Source organism: Protomyctophum bolini (assembly GCF_963924005.1).
Source record: "Protomyctophum bolini genome assembly, chromosome: 8".
NCBI classification, from domain to species: domain Eukaryota; kingdom Metazoa; phylum Chordata; class Actinopteri; order Myctophiformes; family Myctophidae; genus Protomyctophum; species Protomyctophum bolini.
The window spans coordinates 4,194,987-4,212,459 of NC_137869.1; the positions used below are offsets into that span (position 1 = coordinate 4,194,987).

The window sequence follows — 17,473 nt, forward strand, 5'->3', positions numbered from 1 at the left end:
CAAAATTATTAGATTGTGACCTGTGCCAGAACTTTTGTTTTGATTCATCATGTCTGCAATGTTCTGTGATATCAATGAATATCATGCAGTGTTGTCATTTTATAACTGTAACCTAGCTAACTCCCAATACAGTTGATTCATTTAAACGTGTCAAAACTGTTGGAAATTAAGTTTTGCGGAATAACTTTGCTGCTTTGTTTAAGTTGCTATAATGTTTACGAAGTTCAAATAATGTTAGCTTTGTGTTTGCACATTCACAGAAAGAATTCAATAGTGATGTTTAAATGTTGGCATCACATTAAGAACAAACATGCTGAAATGACATGTCAGCAATGGTCATCTTGACCATTAAGGAGAGATAAAGTGAGCAAATACTTACAGTATAGTCACCATGTGCCCATGTTATTTTAACTTTGAATAGGAGACATGCCACATTAGATAATGGCTTCTAAATCTGTAATACATGATACTATCACCACATTTCCTATGGTTATGAAGGCTCAAACAATACAAATTTCGCTCTCAGCAATAGAATCACTGGTGTACGTCTTTTCTTCACTTTAGTTACAGATGTATGCCTCATGACGACCATTTGGCTCATGAAGACTGTCAGAGGTCAAGCAAATATGAACAAAAAGGGTTTTGTCATTCTGTCAAACACTGATTCGAGATAAATATATTAAAAAAACTAACCAAACAAAAAACGAAACAAAAACAAAAGGAACAACTAAATCCAGACTACTTTTACTATTACATAAAGTTAATCAGCTGGATTGTTGAATCATCAAAAGAAATGCGGCATAAAGAGACACGAAAAAACAATGTGGAACCGATGCTGACCTGGGATATGTCAGTAGAATAGAAGTCAGGTGGCCCTAACCTGAACCTAACCAATAACAACCAAAGGGCTGTCCAAATCTGAAAACCTGAGATAACAAACCATCCAATGGCATACGTGAGAAGTGACTTTACATCACAATGTCATGATCACTATGCTAACCAGGGCCTTGTCAATTCAATTCAAAGGGCATTATTGGCATGAGAAAACATACGTTTACATTGCCAAAGCAGAACCAGGACCAGGACCTTTTTCTGTTAAAGGAGCTTGGAGCACCCGATTCGACTGTTATCAATAGACAAGACCGCCGTGATCACTTAGGATCAGTACGATTGTTTGCCATGAGAGGGCTTGTGCTCTTAATGACTCTGGCCCTTGTGGGTGAGTATGATTTGCCCTGTTCATAAAGCGTTACACCTTTATAAATGACATTACCATGCCATTACTATGCCTATGGCATTCTCACTGTGCCATTACTTGAGACTGCTACAAGGCAGGCAGTTCTAGTGTTATAGTTATAGTGTGTATTTTCCCGTTTCTGACTAGAAAAAGGTTTCTTATGGAAGTCCAAAGTAATGCTGTTGTTTTTTTGTTTTGTTTTGTTTGTTTTTCGAGTAAAATGGCTTAATAATTATTATGAAGTTCAAAAATAGCAATTTGCCGGTAAAGTGTTATCCACATTTATTGGAAAACTCAATGGAAAGAAAAGATTAATAGATGTTTCTGCAGTATAGGTATGCTTTTTTGTATGTTGAAAAGAGTAAGAGGAGTTAGGAATATACTAAGTATGGAATGGAATTCTGGCGGTAGTTCACACTAACCTTGTGTAATTTCTTTTTAGCTGGTCAACACCTTAACTTTGGTACGTGCACACTGTTTTCATTATAATATTTGTTGGTTTCTCGACCCCAGGAGAAAATAAATAAATAAAAATAGTAATAGCATTAAAGGACCACTTCACCACTTTTCAACCTATCTTCATATAATAGGTCCTCACTAATAATCATGATAAAATGGCACAATTTCTTTCTACTCAGTCTGTGTCTCATAGGAGGGCTGTGGGCAGTTCAGAAACACGTCCAACAGTGACATCATCATTAAGCAGATTTTAAACAAGATTCTTTTACAAAAATGTTTAGATTTGTATTATTGTGAGAATTCTATTTTCGCATTGCAACTTTTCAGGACTAGAAAGCCTGCAGTTTCTATATTAGCTTGGATTCCCCATCGATGATGTCACTGGTGGACAGGTTTCTGAACTGCCCACAGCCCTTCTATGAGACACAGACTGAGTAGAAAAGAATTGTGCCATTTTATCATGATTATTAGTGAGGAGTGAGAACTGAGGACCAATTATATGAAGATAGGTTGAAAAGTGGTCCTTTAATCTAATAGCCATGTGAAACGTAAAGGGATAATTCACTCTCAAGCATGAGGTCATTTTAACATCTACTCTGGTTTTTGTGAGCACACCAGACAGCTTGATTTAGTATAGCTATTTGGTTTTACTTTTTATTTCCTATACAAATCCATTATAACTGTGAAAATACAAACATGTTATAAAATAAATAAAAGTAATTGAAAAACCACAACTCTGTCTGGGGTGAAACACAAAAGCCAGAGTAGATGTTAAAATGCCCCCAAACAGTGATATCCCTTTTATGCATATTATCCTCTGTCAACAATCACAAAAAATGTTGTTTCTGCAAATTATATCTTTCATAAATTCAAGGTTATGATAAAGTATGATTGTATTCCTCTTCTAATAGAAGGAAATTGTATTCACAGATCCAGAATTTGCTGCAACTAAGACCTATGTGTACAAGTATGAGGCAGTGCTCATGGGCGGTCTGCCTGATCAGGGTCTAGCGACAGCTGGAATAAAAGTCAGCAGCAAAGTTCTCATCAGTGCTCTTGCCCACAATACCTTGTTGCTTATGGTAAAGGATGACATTTTCAAAGGTAACAAAATATCAACAAGTACTCATTCCTTTACATTAAACAATGTTCTTTATACCCTATAGCTTGTGGAACCTGAACTTTATGAGTACAGTGGTATCCTGCCCAATGATCCATTTATACCAGCCACTAAGCTCACTGCTGCCCTGGCTGCTGAGTTCATGATTCCCATCAAGTTTGAGTATGCCAGTGGTGTTGTGGGTAAAGTGTATGCCCCTGAGAGAATCTCGGGAATGGTGTTGAACATCTACAGAGGCATCCTCAACGTCCTTCAGCTCAACGTTAAGAAGACTCAGAATGTCTATGAGCTGCAGGAGGTTTGTCCAAAAGCCCTTGCAGCTACATAAAAATCCAGATCAGAAAGTGGGAGCTCTCCAGTAACCTTTCCCAAATATCTCTCAGTCTGGAGCTCAGGGTGTATGCAAGACCCTGTATGCCATTACTGAGGACGTAAAGGCTGAGCGCATCCTTCTGACCAAGTCCAAGGACCTTCAGCACTGCCAAGAGAAGATCTTTAAGGACAGCGGTTTAGCCTACACCAAGAAGTGTGTTGAGTGCCAGCAGGTGAAGGCCAATTCATTTTCTGTCCTGAGATGCATTACTGTATACTTGCCATATAATAAAATAACTATGCGTCTATACACAGGGAACAAAGAACCTGAGGGGAGCTGCAGCATACAATTACATATTGAAGCCGGCTGCCGCTGGTGCACTGATATTGGAGGCAAGTGTCAGTGAACTGATTCAGTTCTCACCATTTGTTGAGAGGAACGGTGCTGCTCAGGTGAAGACCATGTAAGTTCAGAGACACAGCATTCAAAACAATGGCAATGCTTTAAATTTTGTGAAATCTCAGATTCATGTTTTATTCCATATTACTCCTTAAGACAAAAGTTCATCTTCCTTGAGATTCAGAAGACACCGATTGTGCCGATTGCAGCTGAGTATGTTCACCGTGGATCACTGAAGTATGAGTTTGGTGATGAGCTTATTCAATCCCCACTTCTGCTCATTAAGGTCAACAACATACAGGCTCAGGTATTGTTTCATATTACTCAAAGATTAATAAAATAATGAATGGGAATATGCTATTCGGCTTACACAAATACCAGTACACAAAACAGACCCGCACCCTTCTCTCTTCACCCTCCTCCCCCCTGGTAACGGGTACGGTCGCCCCTTTTCCATCTCGCCCCACTACTCTACCTAGCTGTAAATATTAATAATAATAAATAACATAATTCATGTTGGTGATTATATAAAAAGTATTATCCTATTCATTTATCATTGTTAAGTTTACTCTGTATATCCACAGGCATAATAGCATGATGATGCCATTACAAAACATGGGCTACATGGAAGAAATGTGTTTAATAAAACAAAATTAACTGCTAGAAGGTCCTAAATTAACTTAATTAAGCAGTCACCGTCTCATGTTATTCTTTCTTAATTTTACAGAGTATAGAGATCGACTACTATACAATCAAATAAATCTGTATACAAGATAATTTCAGAGGGGGGACGGGGGGATGACAACCATTTACTTCTCCACATGTGTCTCCACTGCTTATAATCAATAAATGTTTGCCATTTGTGTACGGCGCACAGAACAAACACCACTCAGCCATTGTAGCTGCAGAAGTCAACAAACGTACCTCTAGTTATATAATATGTGTTATATATATTTTATTTTTTACTTATTTTATATTTTCTTCTCTGTGGCAATATTGTATATTTTATTTTTTACCCACCATTATAATGTCCTTATTTCATGAGACCACTTACTGAATGCCACCATGTTTCTTCGAAATATGTATGACATGTATTTACTATGACACTATGGCATATTTGTTGTCCAACTAGTGGTTTTCAAATGTTTTATCTGCAAGGAACCCCCTGGGGTCTGATGAGCCTGTAATGGCAGTTGTTATTGGTTTTGTGAGGTTATGGTTATGGAAGACCATTTTTTCTCCTTTCCATCAGCTCAGCGTTACAGCTGACTACTATACAATCCATACACAGGGTCTATAACCTACTTGCCATTGTGACTGCCTAAACAAACAACAAACACATTATAAAGAAAATGACTTTATAACTAGCTGAACGTCTTTGTGGAGCTCTCTCTCTCTCTCTCTCTCTCTCTCTCTCTCTCTCTCTCGCTTTGATAGGCAATTAAATGCCAGCACCAATTATTGTGTCACAGTCCAGCCCTGCTGAAAGACCCCACTTTTGCTATTTATCTATGTAAATCTGATGTACTTTAACAAATGAGGGCCGGCCAAATATATACAACACTTTCTTTCTTTCTTGGAAGAAACTCCAGTCACTGAATGTTAATAATAGTTAATAGTTAATAGTAATAGATAACAGTAGCACAATTAGAAATTTGCATTCCATGGTCAGAAAAATAATGAAGTCTGTGTTTGACTGGATTGCTGGATTACTACAATGACCATTATACTTTTGTGCACTGCTCCTCCTTGTGGAGAGGGGTAGGTCTGTCTTACTGAGACAACATGTAAGTCCAGGAAGGTAGTGAGACCAGTGCCTATGACATCACAGGCACTTTGAAATACTCAAATATCTAAAACCACATATTACACACATAAAACCTCAGGAAAGTGTTCTAAATCTTCTAAATAATGTTGTTTTGCAAAGGGGTGAAGTGGCCCTTTAATAGTACAGTACATTTAAGCCCCAAATTTTCTACAAATGCTAAAACGTTCTACAAAACCTGTATATACACTCATTTTGGGGCCAAACAATAACTTGAAGGATAATTGTAGCTCTGATAATTATGTACCATTTGCATGTTAAAATGAATACTTTACATTATACCCCACCATTTCCTTATTATACTTCATTGTTTATACATTTTTTTAAACAAAACTGTCCATTTAACATTGACCTGGCCACAATGTTTAGCTGCACATGGACATGCATCTGTTTAAGGGTACAGGGGGCTTTTGCTTAGGCAGTGTCCAAACCCCCAAAGCAGGCCTTTTTTAGTCCTATATTAATTTGAGCATCACAACTATTTAGGTCAATCTTCAAATGACAAATGTTGATTGATTGAAGTTTTTATTAATTATTTGTTTGCAGAATTACAGTACATTTCAACTCAATACAAAAACTGTTAACTGTGAATGGACAACCCAATAAAGCATTACACTTGTTTACTTTACAAGAGGGTCCACCTTGTTCAATTCATCAAAACATTGACAATGATTTACTCTGTTTGTAGCTTGTGGAGGTTCTGAATCATCTGGCTACCTCCAATGTGGAAATGGTCCATGAGGATGCCCCTCTCAAATTTATGGAACTCATTCAGCTCCTTCGTACAGCCCGCTATGAAGACCTTGACAGACTATGGAATCAGTTTGAGTCCAATCCTGCCTTCAGGTTAGTTTGCACATGGAGAAAGGAAATGCACTGGAACATTTTATAATGGTGTTGCACATAGACCACATTGAATGCATGAAAGACAGACTCATTTAACGCACCAACGTGACGTTTTAAAACCCCAGAGGTTCAAATTCACAGGTCTGAAGAACCACCATTAAAAACCTTATGGTTTCTAATGCAGAGTGTAGACAATCTTTTATTCATTCAGTTTTGACTACTACTCGTGATACCATAGATGAGGTATAAAGGACGAGTCAAAATTGTCTATAGACCTCGATCGTTCACCTTTTTATTTTCTCAGACGCTGGATCCTGGATGCAATCCCTGCCATTGGAACATCAGCTGTTCTGAGATTCATCAAAGAGAAGTTCTTGGCTGATCACATTACAGTTGCTGAAGTAGCTCAGGCTTTGGTGGCATCTGTGCACATGGTCACATCCGATTTGGAAGCCATCAAGCTTTTTGCGGTTGGTGAAACTTCAAACGACACAGTACTTGTTATCCAGTTAACAAGAGTTAAGTTATTGGAAGAGAATAATCCATTTGTATTGGTCGACTCTAGGCTCTGGCAGTCAACGACAAAATTGTGGCCAACCCCATTCTCCGTGAAATTGTCTTGCTTGGCTACGGTACCATGATTGCAAAGTATTGTGCAGAGAAGGTCGTCTGTCCTGCTGAGCTTGTTAAGGTAAAAATATCTATACATAATACAAAAGATATTTGGTCCATGTCTGGATTAGAATCTTCATAGTTCATTATCTTTCTGTAGCCCCTCCATGATCAACTGAGTGCGGCCCTTGCCACTGGTGCAACTGAGGAGCTCATCCTGCTGCTGAAGGTCCTGGGTAACGCTGGTCACCCTATTAGCATTAAGCCAATCACAAAGGTCCTCCCCATGTTTGGCAATGCTGCTGCAGGTCTGCCCATGAGAGTCCATGCTGATGCCATCTTGGCCCTGAGGAATATTGCACAGAAGGAATCCAGGGCGGTATGTGAATTTTCAGTAACAGGGTATATAATCCACAAGGCGGACCTCTGCAAACTACTATACTATTTCTCATCTCCTCTTGTAAATTAGGTCCAGGAAGTGGTTATTCAACTGTTCATGGACAGGGCTCTCCACCCAGAGCTGCGTATGCTTTCTTCCATCGTGCTGTTTGAGACCAGGCCACCAATGGGTCTGGTGACTACACTAGCTAACGTTCTGACCACGGAGGAGAACCTGCAGGTGGCGAGCTTCACTTATTCTCACATGAAGTCCTTGACTAAGAGTACCGTAGCTAGCCACGCGTCAGTGTAAGTGCTCCATTACAGGCCCAGTCAGCATCACACAAAACAATAATAATCAATCTGCGTTGAACAATGTCATTCTTTCATTGCAGTGCTGCAGCTTGTGACATTGCAGTCAAGATCCTTAGCCCCAGACTGGACAGACTGTGCTACCATTTCAGCAAAGCAGTCCTTGTGGATGTGTATAGCAGTAAGAGCTAACATCTGAATTTAAGTTGAATTTAAAGTGATATTTCACTTTTGAAAAAGGTCACCAGAAAAAATAACGGGTGTTTTCGATGAATCTAACATGGTTAAAATAGAGTTTGCCGTTAAAATAGGTTTGTATAGGAAGGGGGTGGGTTAGCTAAAATGGATATAAAATATCTAAATGCTGAATCGAGCAACTTATACACTGTCTGGGGTGTTCACAAAAGCCTGAGTAGATGATAAAATAAGCAAAACGTTTTTTTAAAGTGAAATATCCCTTTGAGTTTCCTTTTGCTTAATCTTTTCTGTATCCTCAAACCGTCTCATTACACTATATGAAAGATCCCCTGATGCTTGGTGCTGCCGCAAGTGCTTTCTACATCAATGACGCTGCCACAATCTTGCCCAGATCGATTGTGGCTAAGGCCAGTGGCTTCATGGCCGGTGCAGCTGCTGATATTCTAGAGGTGTGGACGAGATGTCAGTTTTCCTCTAGTGACATTTGATTTCATGAAAAAGTAATGCAAATGCAATTCATACATTATTTCATTTTTGTTCAGGTTGGAGTAAGAACTGAGGGACTCCAGGAGGCTCTTCTGAAAAACCCTGCTATTTTGGAGAACACTGACAGGGTCACCAAGATGAGGCGTGTCCTTAGAGCTGTAAGCAACAAGAAACATGAAGAAGAGTACAAATACAAATTGTTCATCTCAGTGCAGGATGAAATGCACATAATGAAAGCACTGTACAGATGTACAGATGGTATGACCTTTTTTAACAGCTTTCGCATTGGAGAGGTATGCCCAATAGCAAACCCCTGGCATCTGTGTATATCAAATTCTTTGGACAAGAAATTGCTTTTGCGAACATCAACAAGGCTGTGATTGACCAGGCCATTGCGGTATGATTCCAGAACATAACCTTCCATCCTTGAAATAGCTAAATAAATTGTATTTGACCACCTTATGAAATGTGATAATGAAGCAAAATTCTACCCTGCAGCTTGCCACTGGACCCACCGTTGAAGCATATGGAAAGAATGCTATAAAGACTCTGCTGTCTGGCACAACTTTCCATTATACTAAACCTATACTGTCTACTGAAAGTCGTCGCATTATCCCCACTGCAGCTGGCTTTCCCATGGAACTCAGTGTTGTAACTGCTGTTGTGGCTGTTGCTTCAGTCCAAAGTAAGTAATTATTGACTATAACACCCACAACTTGCAGCCCAATGCAAGTAACATGCACTTTGGATTAGTTCTAGTATGTTGTACTAGTGCACAATCCATGGTGTGTAGAGTGGGTTAAGTAGTGCTTCTATACTGTATTTGTTTTGGTATAGTGAAGGCCAAGACCACTCCACCACTACCAGAAACCTTTAATCTTGCCCACATACTGGAGACAGCCATCTGTCAGCTTGAGACTGAGATCAAACCAAGGTAAGAAGATCTATCAATGAATCAATCAACCACTCTTACTACAGTGATATACACGTATAATTCGATAACAGTAATATGTATATGTCTGTGTACTGTATTCATTGTGTTGTGCCCGAGGACCCCCTCTAAAACGAGATGCTGCATCTCAAGGGGCTATCCTCTAAATGAAATACAATTTCAATATATATATATATTTAACCCATTCAACCTGGGAAAGCAGCTGGTTCAAGGTTCAAGGGTTCAAGGTTGTAACTTTGTTACATCTTGTGTACAGGTACATAAGAGTAAAACTTATTTTAGTTTGGCTTCCTTACAGACAATGCAGCAGCATATAGATAGCATAACATTCAAACAACAAAACACAGCAAGCACAGAAAACAAAGAGATATAAGAGTGCAAGAAAGAGCATTCAAAGAGTAAACGTTATGTGAACAGCTTCACAGTAAGTTATGTTGTAACAAACTGCAGGTTGAAAAGGCCCTCAGCTCTGAACTCGGTAAAATCTGCACCTGGCTCGCTGATAACAAACTATCTTTACACCTGGGGAAAACTGAATCCATTCTCTTTGGATCTAATAGTAATCTCAGCAAGGCAAATGGCTTCTTGGTTAGAGTGGATGACAATGTTATCACACGTAAAGATGAAATTACCTACCTAGGTTCCATCCTGGAGGCTAATCTTTCCAGTGATAAAATGGCCACCAATGTAATCAAAAAAGTCAACCAAAGAACAAGATTCCTTTACAGGATCTCCTCACTGGTCAACAAAAACACCTTAACAGGTTTCTTTGACTATGCATGCACCTCCTGGTACCACAGCACCTCAAAGGCCCTTAAAACTAGGCTCCAGACTTCCCAAAACAAACTGGTCAGGCTCCTACTTGGCTTAGGGTCGACGACAGAGTACAGCATATTGCAATGGGTCTGGTCCACAAGATTCGATACACCACCAAGATACCCATGTACCTGTCTAGATACTTCCTTAATGTTAACGAAGTCCACACCCACAACACCAGAGGGAGTGCTACGAACCATGTACAGCCCAGATTCGGCACAAACAAGGGACTAAATTATTTTCGCTCTTATGCCACCAAAATGCGGAAGGCCCTACCAACAGTCATTAAGACATGCAAATCCGTTGACTCCTTCAAAACCGCTCTCAAAGGGCACCTACGGACGGCTGCAATTCGAAACTGGCCCCCGTAAAATCTGAATCACCCCCCCCCCCTTTCCCCCCACAGTATATGTTTCTTTTCCCTTTTTACCTCCTTTATGATGAATTCCTGTTCTGTTCTTTGTCTATATAGAAGTGTCTATTTGTACGTCTCTAAATGTTTTGATGAATTGAACATGGTGGACCCTCTTGTAAACAAGTGTAATGCTTAATTGGGTCGTCCACTCACAGTTAACAGTCTTTGCAGAATTACAGTACATTTCAAGCACAAACTCGATACAAACTGTTAATAAATATTTAAATCAATCAAAGTATGTTCCATACAGTATACAACACAATTTAGTTTAAGGAGGTGCAATTTGAGGTTATATGTTCCGTATATACAACAATTTTAGTTTAAAGGGTACAATTACAGCCAGGGTACAAATACCAGGCCATGGAGCAGCCAGTCAGAATGTGTCCTTTTAGATTTTATACGTTGGCTATTCAAAAATGTCTTGTATTTGTGTCTTGAAAAATCTTGGAAGTGAGGGCATTTGTAGAATCGGCCTCAGGTCCTCTAATAATATTCTAAATGATTTGTCTCATTATCCTAGCATTGCTATGGAAACCTTTGCTATGATGGGAGTAAACACTGCAATGCTCCAGGCTGCTGTGTTGACAAGAGGTAAGGTCAACTCTCTCTTGCCAGCAAAAATAGCAGTAAGGCTTGACATCACTGAAGGCAACTTCAAGATTGAGGCATTTCCCATTACTGCGCCTGAGTACATTGCATCTGTGCAGTAAGTCATACATTTTTCTTCATGCATTTCTTTCCATTCATTTCTAAAATGTGCAAACTTCGAAACTCTCTTTATTCTTTCAACAGAGTTCAAACTCATGCCGTGGTCCAAAATATAGAGGATCTTGCAGCTCCAAAAATCACACCCATCATCCCTGTCAAAATCTTGGAACCCATATCCAAAGAGAAACTGACATCCATGATCTACTACTCTTCTCTTGTTGGCAGCTCAGTGAGTTGCAACACACGCGTGCATACACTGATAGTTAACCTAGTCCAAATACTTATACTCCTTTCTTCTGTTGTAGTCAAAGTCTTCTGAGGTGCTTTATCCTGATATGCCAGTTAACATGGAGCCCCTCGTAAAGGCAGCCCAGTTTAATAAGAAGTACTGTGCTACCCTTGCCATGAAGAGTTGTGTTAAGATTGTCTCAAAGAATGCTGCATTCATCAGGGACACTGCTTTCTACAAACTGATTGGAATGCATTCTGTTGCTGTTTATGTGAAACCTGGCAAGTGTTCTAAATAGTAAATACAACATACAATTAAATATACACTATATAAATATATCTCGCGCACACACACACACACACACACACACACACACACCTTGTTAACATTGCAATGTCATGGTTTGTTTTCAGCTAAAGGAGTAGTCGTTGAGGGAGTGTCGATGGAGGTTCAAGTCGGACCAAAGGCTGCAGAAAAGTTCATTAACCTATGTGAAGAGGAAGTCACTGAGGAAAAACCAGTCTTGCAAAAACTCAAGAAAATCCTGTATCCTGGTCTGAAGAATGGCAATGCCTCTTCTTCCAGCTCCATGTCCTCACCCGTCTCCTCCAGTTCCTGGTCTCGCGTCAGCGGCAAAACCGTTGATGCAACTGTCCCGGTTGCTAAAGCAAGCAGCAGCAGGCTGAGCTCCAGCAGATCAGCGAGCAGTTCTTCTAGCTCCAGCTCTTCCAGGTCGGCTCAGATCTCGAAGGTAACTCATTAATTATACTGTATACAGAAATACTGTATAAGAGCTCTTCTTATCACAATTCATGAAAAAGTGGAGCGTGACTGACAGAAATATTTTGGTTCCAAACAGGCTATCATTTACCCCCATACGTTCCAGAGGAACCACAAGATGCAGGTATATTTTACTTATCTTGGGAAAGGATAAGTCAAAAATTATAATAATAAAAATCAATCAATTTCTCACAAATCTCCTATGACCTTTGTACAGACTATCATCTCTCAAGCCACCTCAGCAGTGCAAAACTCCAAGAGCAGAAGCAGTGCTTCAAGTCTTGAGGCCATCTACAAGCAGGTAAAGCTTTATCCTCTTCGACAGAAATAAAAGTGTAATCTGTGGGTGAATTTACATCGGTTAACACTGTTCCTCAGAATACTGTATGCCTGAGCGAGGTTTCCCATTTCATCTCCTTGACCTTCCGTGTGATAAGAGCTGACAAGAAGTTGCAAGGATATCAGTTAGTTGGCACCCTGGACGAAACTAATGCCAAAGTGCTGTTAAAAGTTTCTTCTTTGTATGACAACTACTGGAGGTTAATCATTGAGGGAACTGTGATTAGCAAGCATAAAGCTATGGTAAGAAGCCTTTTATTTTTACGTCATCCATCTTACAGCATGAAGCTGCCCTATCCAGCTGCCCTATCCAATCAGCTGAATGTTTATCCCTACAGGTCAAGGTTGTCTATGGTACGGCCAGTCAGCGTATTCAGGTTGTGACCACCACTGAGACCGGTCTAGTTGGTCCAAACCCTGCAGCCCGCCTGAAAGTGGATTGGCAAAAATGTGTCAAACCAATCCTTCTGCGCTATGCAAAGATGTAATTCTAAGCATACCTGTGCATACATTCTGTGGTACTTTATACAGTATATAGCATGCATTCCTAATTATGGCCCATTTCAAATTTAAAGAGCCATTTCTAAACATGACTTTTATGTTATAGTGCCTACGAGTATGTTCCTGCTGCTATCCTCAATTCACTGGTTGGAGGAAGGACACAAAACACAGCAGACCAAATGTCACTAACTGTGGTCGCCACAAGTGAAATGACTCTGGACATCATTTTGAAAACACCAAAAGTATGATGGATCAAATTTTGTTCCTGGATCACTGAAGCTGTATTCGGTTTGTTTGTTTATTTAATATGCCTAATTATTGTTGTTTCCTTCTTGCAGGCGACCTATTACAAAATGTCTATGCCTCTTCCCATCTCTCTGCCACTTGAGGAATTCAGTGGTCTTTCCCCTTTTGATGACAACATGGTTAACAAATTGCACTATTTGCTCGCCGAGACCAATGCAGGTTGTTATTATTTTATTTTCTATCGTTTACCAATTTTCCCACATGCCTAAAGACAAATGTAATAACACTATTTTGAGATTTTTCCCCCCCTTCCAATTCATTTGTTTTGTCTGAACAATAAATTGTTCAACAACATATTCACAGCTACATGTAGCTTCATCGACAACAAAATGACCACGTTCAACAACAGGAGCTACACCAATGAGATGCCTGTCTCTTGCCAGCAGGTTCTGGCTCAGGATTGCACCCCTGAACTCAAGTTCATGGTTCTACTGAAGAAAGATGCGACTGGACAGAACTATATCAATGTCAAAGTTGCTGACATGTGAGTCATTGAAAACCATGTCCATGACAGACTCCATGTATAACATGTAATAATATTAGTATTAATAATAATAATGCCATAATAATGTGTTACATGTGTGCCTTTTCAGTGACATTGACCTGCAGCTAAAGATCAATCGCATGATTGCGCTAATTAATGGAATGGAAATTCCCATCAACAACCTCCCATACAAGGATCCCACAGGTTTATACAAATATTAATTACATCCTCCAGACACTATATAGCAGTAAAAACCACCATACCAAATTAACTTTTCCAAAATAAGCATTATGTTTCTGACAAACCAAGGTTTCTCATATTTGTTCCTCAGAGACAAATATTATCATTCTGCTTCAAATACTTTTTAATAAGCATGATTAAGCCACAGATGACCTGAATATTTAAACTGACCTGAATAAATTATTTTGATATGTTTTACTATCAGCTCAAATCCAGATCATACCCAAGGATGAGGGCATCACTGTCTATGCTCGAAGCCATGGACTTCATGAAGTCTACTTTGCTAAGGACACATGGAAGGTAAAAAATGTAATCATTGTTTTTAAGAAGTGTTAAATAGCTCTATATTCCAATAGCAATGTGCCGGAGATTAGCTGGTTAACAGACGGAAGGAAGGAAGGACGGACGGACACACGCGCACACACACACACACACACACACACACACACACACACACACACACACACACACACAAACACACACACACGGAGTGCAAACCATACTCTCCCCATGCCTTCGGCCCGGTGGAGACAATGATCAAACAATTGGAACATTGATTCTCTCTCCTGATTGGATAAAATTGGTATCCCAACCTGTTGTGTTTACCAAAGAGCTGGAGAGATGGATGGGGAGCCCACCGATACTGAACACTACAGCCGGGATTACAATTTGAATATAGAGCTTTAACATTAACAACAAAAAACATTAGTTCTACCCCCATTAAGTAAAAGCATAAATGCAGTGTAATGACTATACTCTTCAAATATTTTGTTAAATGTACTTTTAAATGTAGGCTAATCAAAAAGGTGCCCGAAACCTTGTAGCTTTACTATAAAATGACCCAAATGCATAAAACTCAAATTCTTGACCATAGGATTCATCTAACATAAAAACAGCTGCCGACAGTTGAAATAGCTTATAAAGCCATTTATGATCATGAACTGACATAATATACGGTATGTGTGGCCATTCCATTCAGGTTAAAGTGGTGGACTGGATGAAGGGACAGACATGTGGACTTTGTGGTAAGGCTGATGGGGAAGTCAGACAAGAGTACCGCACTCCCAACGGACGCGTGACCAAGAATGCAGTCAGCTTCGCCCATTCCTGGGTGCTCCCTGCTGAGAGCTGTAGTGACACTACTGGTAAAACCTAGTCCTTTTGTGTTTCATTCAAAACCATGGCATAATAAACCAAGATTAGTGACATAAAAAGCAACTGAAATGTTACACACATGGATTAAGCGACTCTCTAAAAACACAGATGAGGGATTGCCTTTTAAAGCAAGTAAATTATCCATACCTCGATCTCCATTACAGAGTGCCGCATGCGTCTTGAATCTGTGACGTTGGGCAAGCAGATCATGGTTCATGGGCAGGAGTCCAAATGCTACTCTGTTGAGCCGGTGCTGCGCTGTCTGACTGGCTGTGTGGCTGTCCAGACCACTCCTGTCACTGTGGGCTTCCACTGTGTGCCTGCTGGTAAATTATATAATTTTAAATATATAATATATAAAAAAAGAAAGAAAAAAAGAACAAATGTGTAAAAACAGTTTCATAAGCTTTAGCTGGAATATTTAGTGGGAAATCTCAGTTCCTAACTTGTGATTTGTGTATGTTAAATTTGACTGTTAGGGCCGATTCATACTCCTATTTTACCACTGTTCTGGCGCTGTAGTGCCGAAATGATTTCAGCTCATCAGAAATTTTCAGTAGCACCGAAGAGCCGACTTTAAGACGGTACCCGTCCCCCAAAACCTCAAATGACGACACATTGTAGGCTCTACAGTACCGAACCGACTTTTATTCATCTCTAAAATAAGAGTATGAATCAGCCCTAAGATTTCATTTTGTATTTTTAGTTGTATTTGCCTTATTTAGGACCCCCTAAATAAGGCTCTAATGGGTGACCCTTTAATAAACAAACTACTTCACTCTCTTCACAACTGCAGATTCAATGGTGAGTCAGTCTGAAACCAGTGGCTACGACATGAGTGTGGACCTGAGGGAGAAAACAGACGCACATCTGGCCTGCAGCTGCAACACAGAGTGTGCTTAAACTCTTTTGCGTCATGTTGTGTGTCCTTTGGGTCTTGTGTGTCATTCAGTTACGTTATTTGTTATTATCTCAGCTCAATTGTCTGGGTTACGTGATAATAAATATAGAACATAAACAGAATCCCAAAATATGTTGCCTGGAAGTTATTTCTAAATGTTCTGAAAGTTATAGGTTTGTCCAAATATAGGTTTATTATGTGGTAAAGACAGACTGCCTTTCCCACACATTTTTATTTTAGCCTCGCATGCTTAGACCCATTGTTGACCTGTCTAGCATCAAATGCTGGATGAGTGAGAACTTTCTCAAGCTAAATGAGGATAAGACATAAGTTCTCATAATCAGTTCTAGTTCAGATTCAATTTTTTATTGCCATGTCAACAAGTTGATAGGAATTTGTCTTGGTTCATACAACATATACAGACAACCATAGATACAAAAATAAGGACAATACAATACAAAAACCAGCAGCATAGGGATTACATTCAGTTTTTTAAAGTTCTATATGCATATTGCTACATACATACATCCATCAGCCCAACTGTGCCTAATGAGTCAAGTTCAGATGTCTAATGGCTACGAGGTAAGTGCTATCTCTGAAGCGAGATGTTGAGCTCTTGATACTTCTATATCTCCTGCCTGATGGGAGGAGATTGAAGAGGTGATGTGCAGGATGGGAGTTGTCTATGATTTTTTTGGCCTTCCTAATTATTCTGGTGGAGTAGAGTGAGGAAAGTGTAGGGAGGCTACATCCAATGGTTTTTGATGCACGACGTACTACTCTTTCCAGCTTTGCCTTGTCTTGAGAGGTTGTGTGACCAAACCAGACAAGCATGGAGAAGGTAAGAACACTTCAATAGTGTATAGAAGTGAGTCATGGCTGCTTGGCTGACTTTAAACTTCTTAAGCTGCCGCAGGAAATAGAGACGCTGGTGTTATTTGCTTATTATGAGACCGGTGTTGAGATCCCATGATAAGGATTCATGGATGGTGGTCCGGAGGAACCGGAAGGAGGAGAGTCTTTCTACCTCTTCCCCATTGATGAAGAAGAGGGGGGGAGGGGACTCGAGATATTTTTCCTAAAGTCGATGAACATCTCTTTGGTTTTAGAGATGTTTAGAATCAAGTTGTAACTCTCACACCATCTCACCAGCTCCTCTACTGATCTGCGGTAGTCGGATTCATCCCCGTTGGTAATAAGACCTACTAAAGATGTGTCATCAGCAATCTTATACATCATAACTGTACTAAAGTGAGATTGACAGAAATGAGTATATAAAAAGTACAGAAGTGGTGGAAGGACACACCCCTGGGGGGCCCCAGAGCCTAGTGAGCAGAAAGAATCAATAATAAGCAGACTTGGTAACCTGACTGTAGAAAGTAACAGTACAGTAAAGAACTGAATTGAATTTTTAATTTACACATTAATTATGTTACCAAGATTGCCTTTTTTCACCTTAGAA

General features: G+C 39.7%; 1 protein-coding gene across 1 annotated transcript; it reads left to right on the top strand.

Moving 5' to 3' along the window:
- Window positions 1-1,200: 1,200 nt before the first annotated feature.
- Window positions 1,201-16,044, top strand: LOC308319563 (vitellogenin-like; the record flags this gene model as incomplete). The annotated part of the gene is made up of 34 exons (XM_080769667.1): window positions 1,201-1,219; window positions 1,680-1,700; window positions 2,627-2,778; window positions 2,863-3,114; window positions 3,200-3,361; window positions 3,453-3,592; window positions 3,685-3,835; window positions 6,042-6,199; window positions 6,504-6,669; window positions 6,765-6,890; window positions 6,972-7,190; window positions 7,281-7,498; window positions 7,585-7,682; window positions 8,024-8,148; window positions 8,242-8,343; window positions 8,463-8,582; window positions 8,684-8,870; window positions 9,023-9,119; window positions 10,889-11,074; window positions 11,161-11,305; window positions 11,382-11,586; window positions 11,719-12,056; window positions 12,165-12,209; window positions 12,303-12,391; window positions 12,523-12,667; window positions 12,763-12,908; window positions 13,032-13,167; window positions 13,264-13,390; window positions 13,535-13,715; window positions 13,825-13,919; window positions 14,161-14,255; window positions 14,935-15,100; window positions 15,275-15,436; window positions 15,907-16,044. 34 exons carry the CDS (start codon window positions 1,201-1,203, stop codon window positions 16,011-16,013), a joined length of 4,881 nt encoding a protein of 1,626 aa, XP_080625793.1. The 3' UTR covers window positions 16,014-16,044.
- Window positions 16,045-17,473: the final 1,429 nt, after the last annotated feature.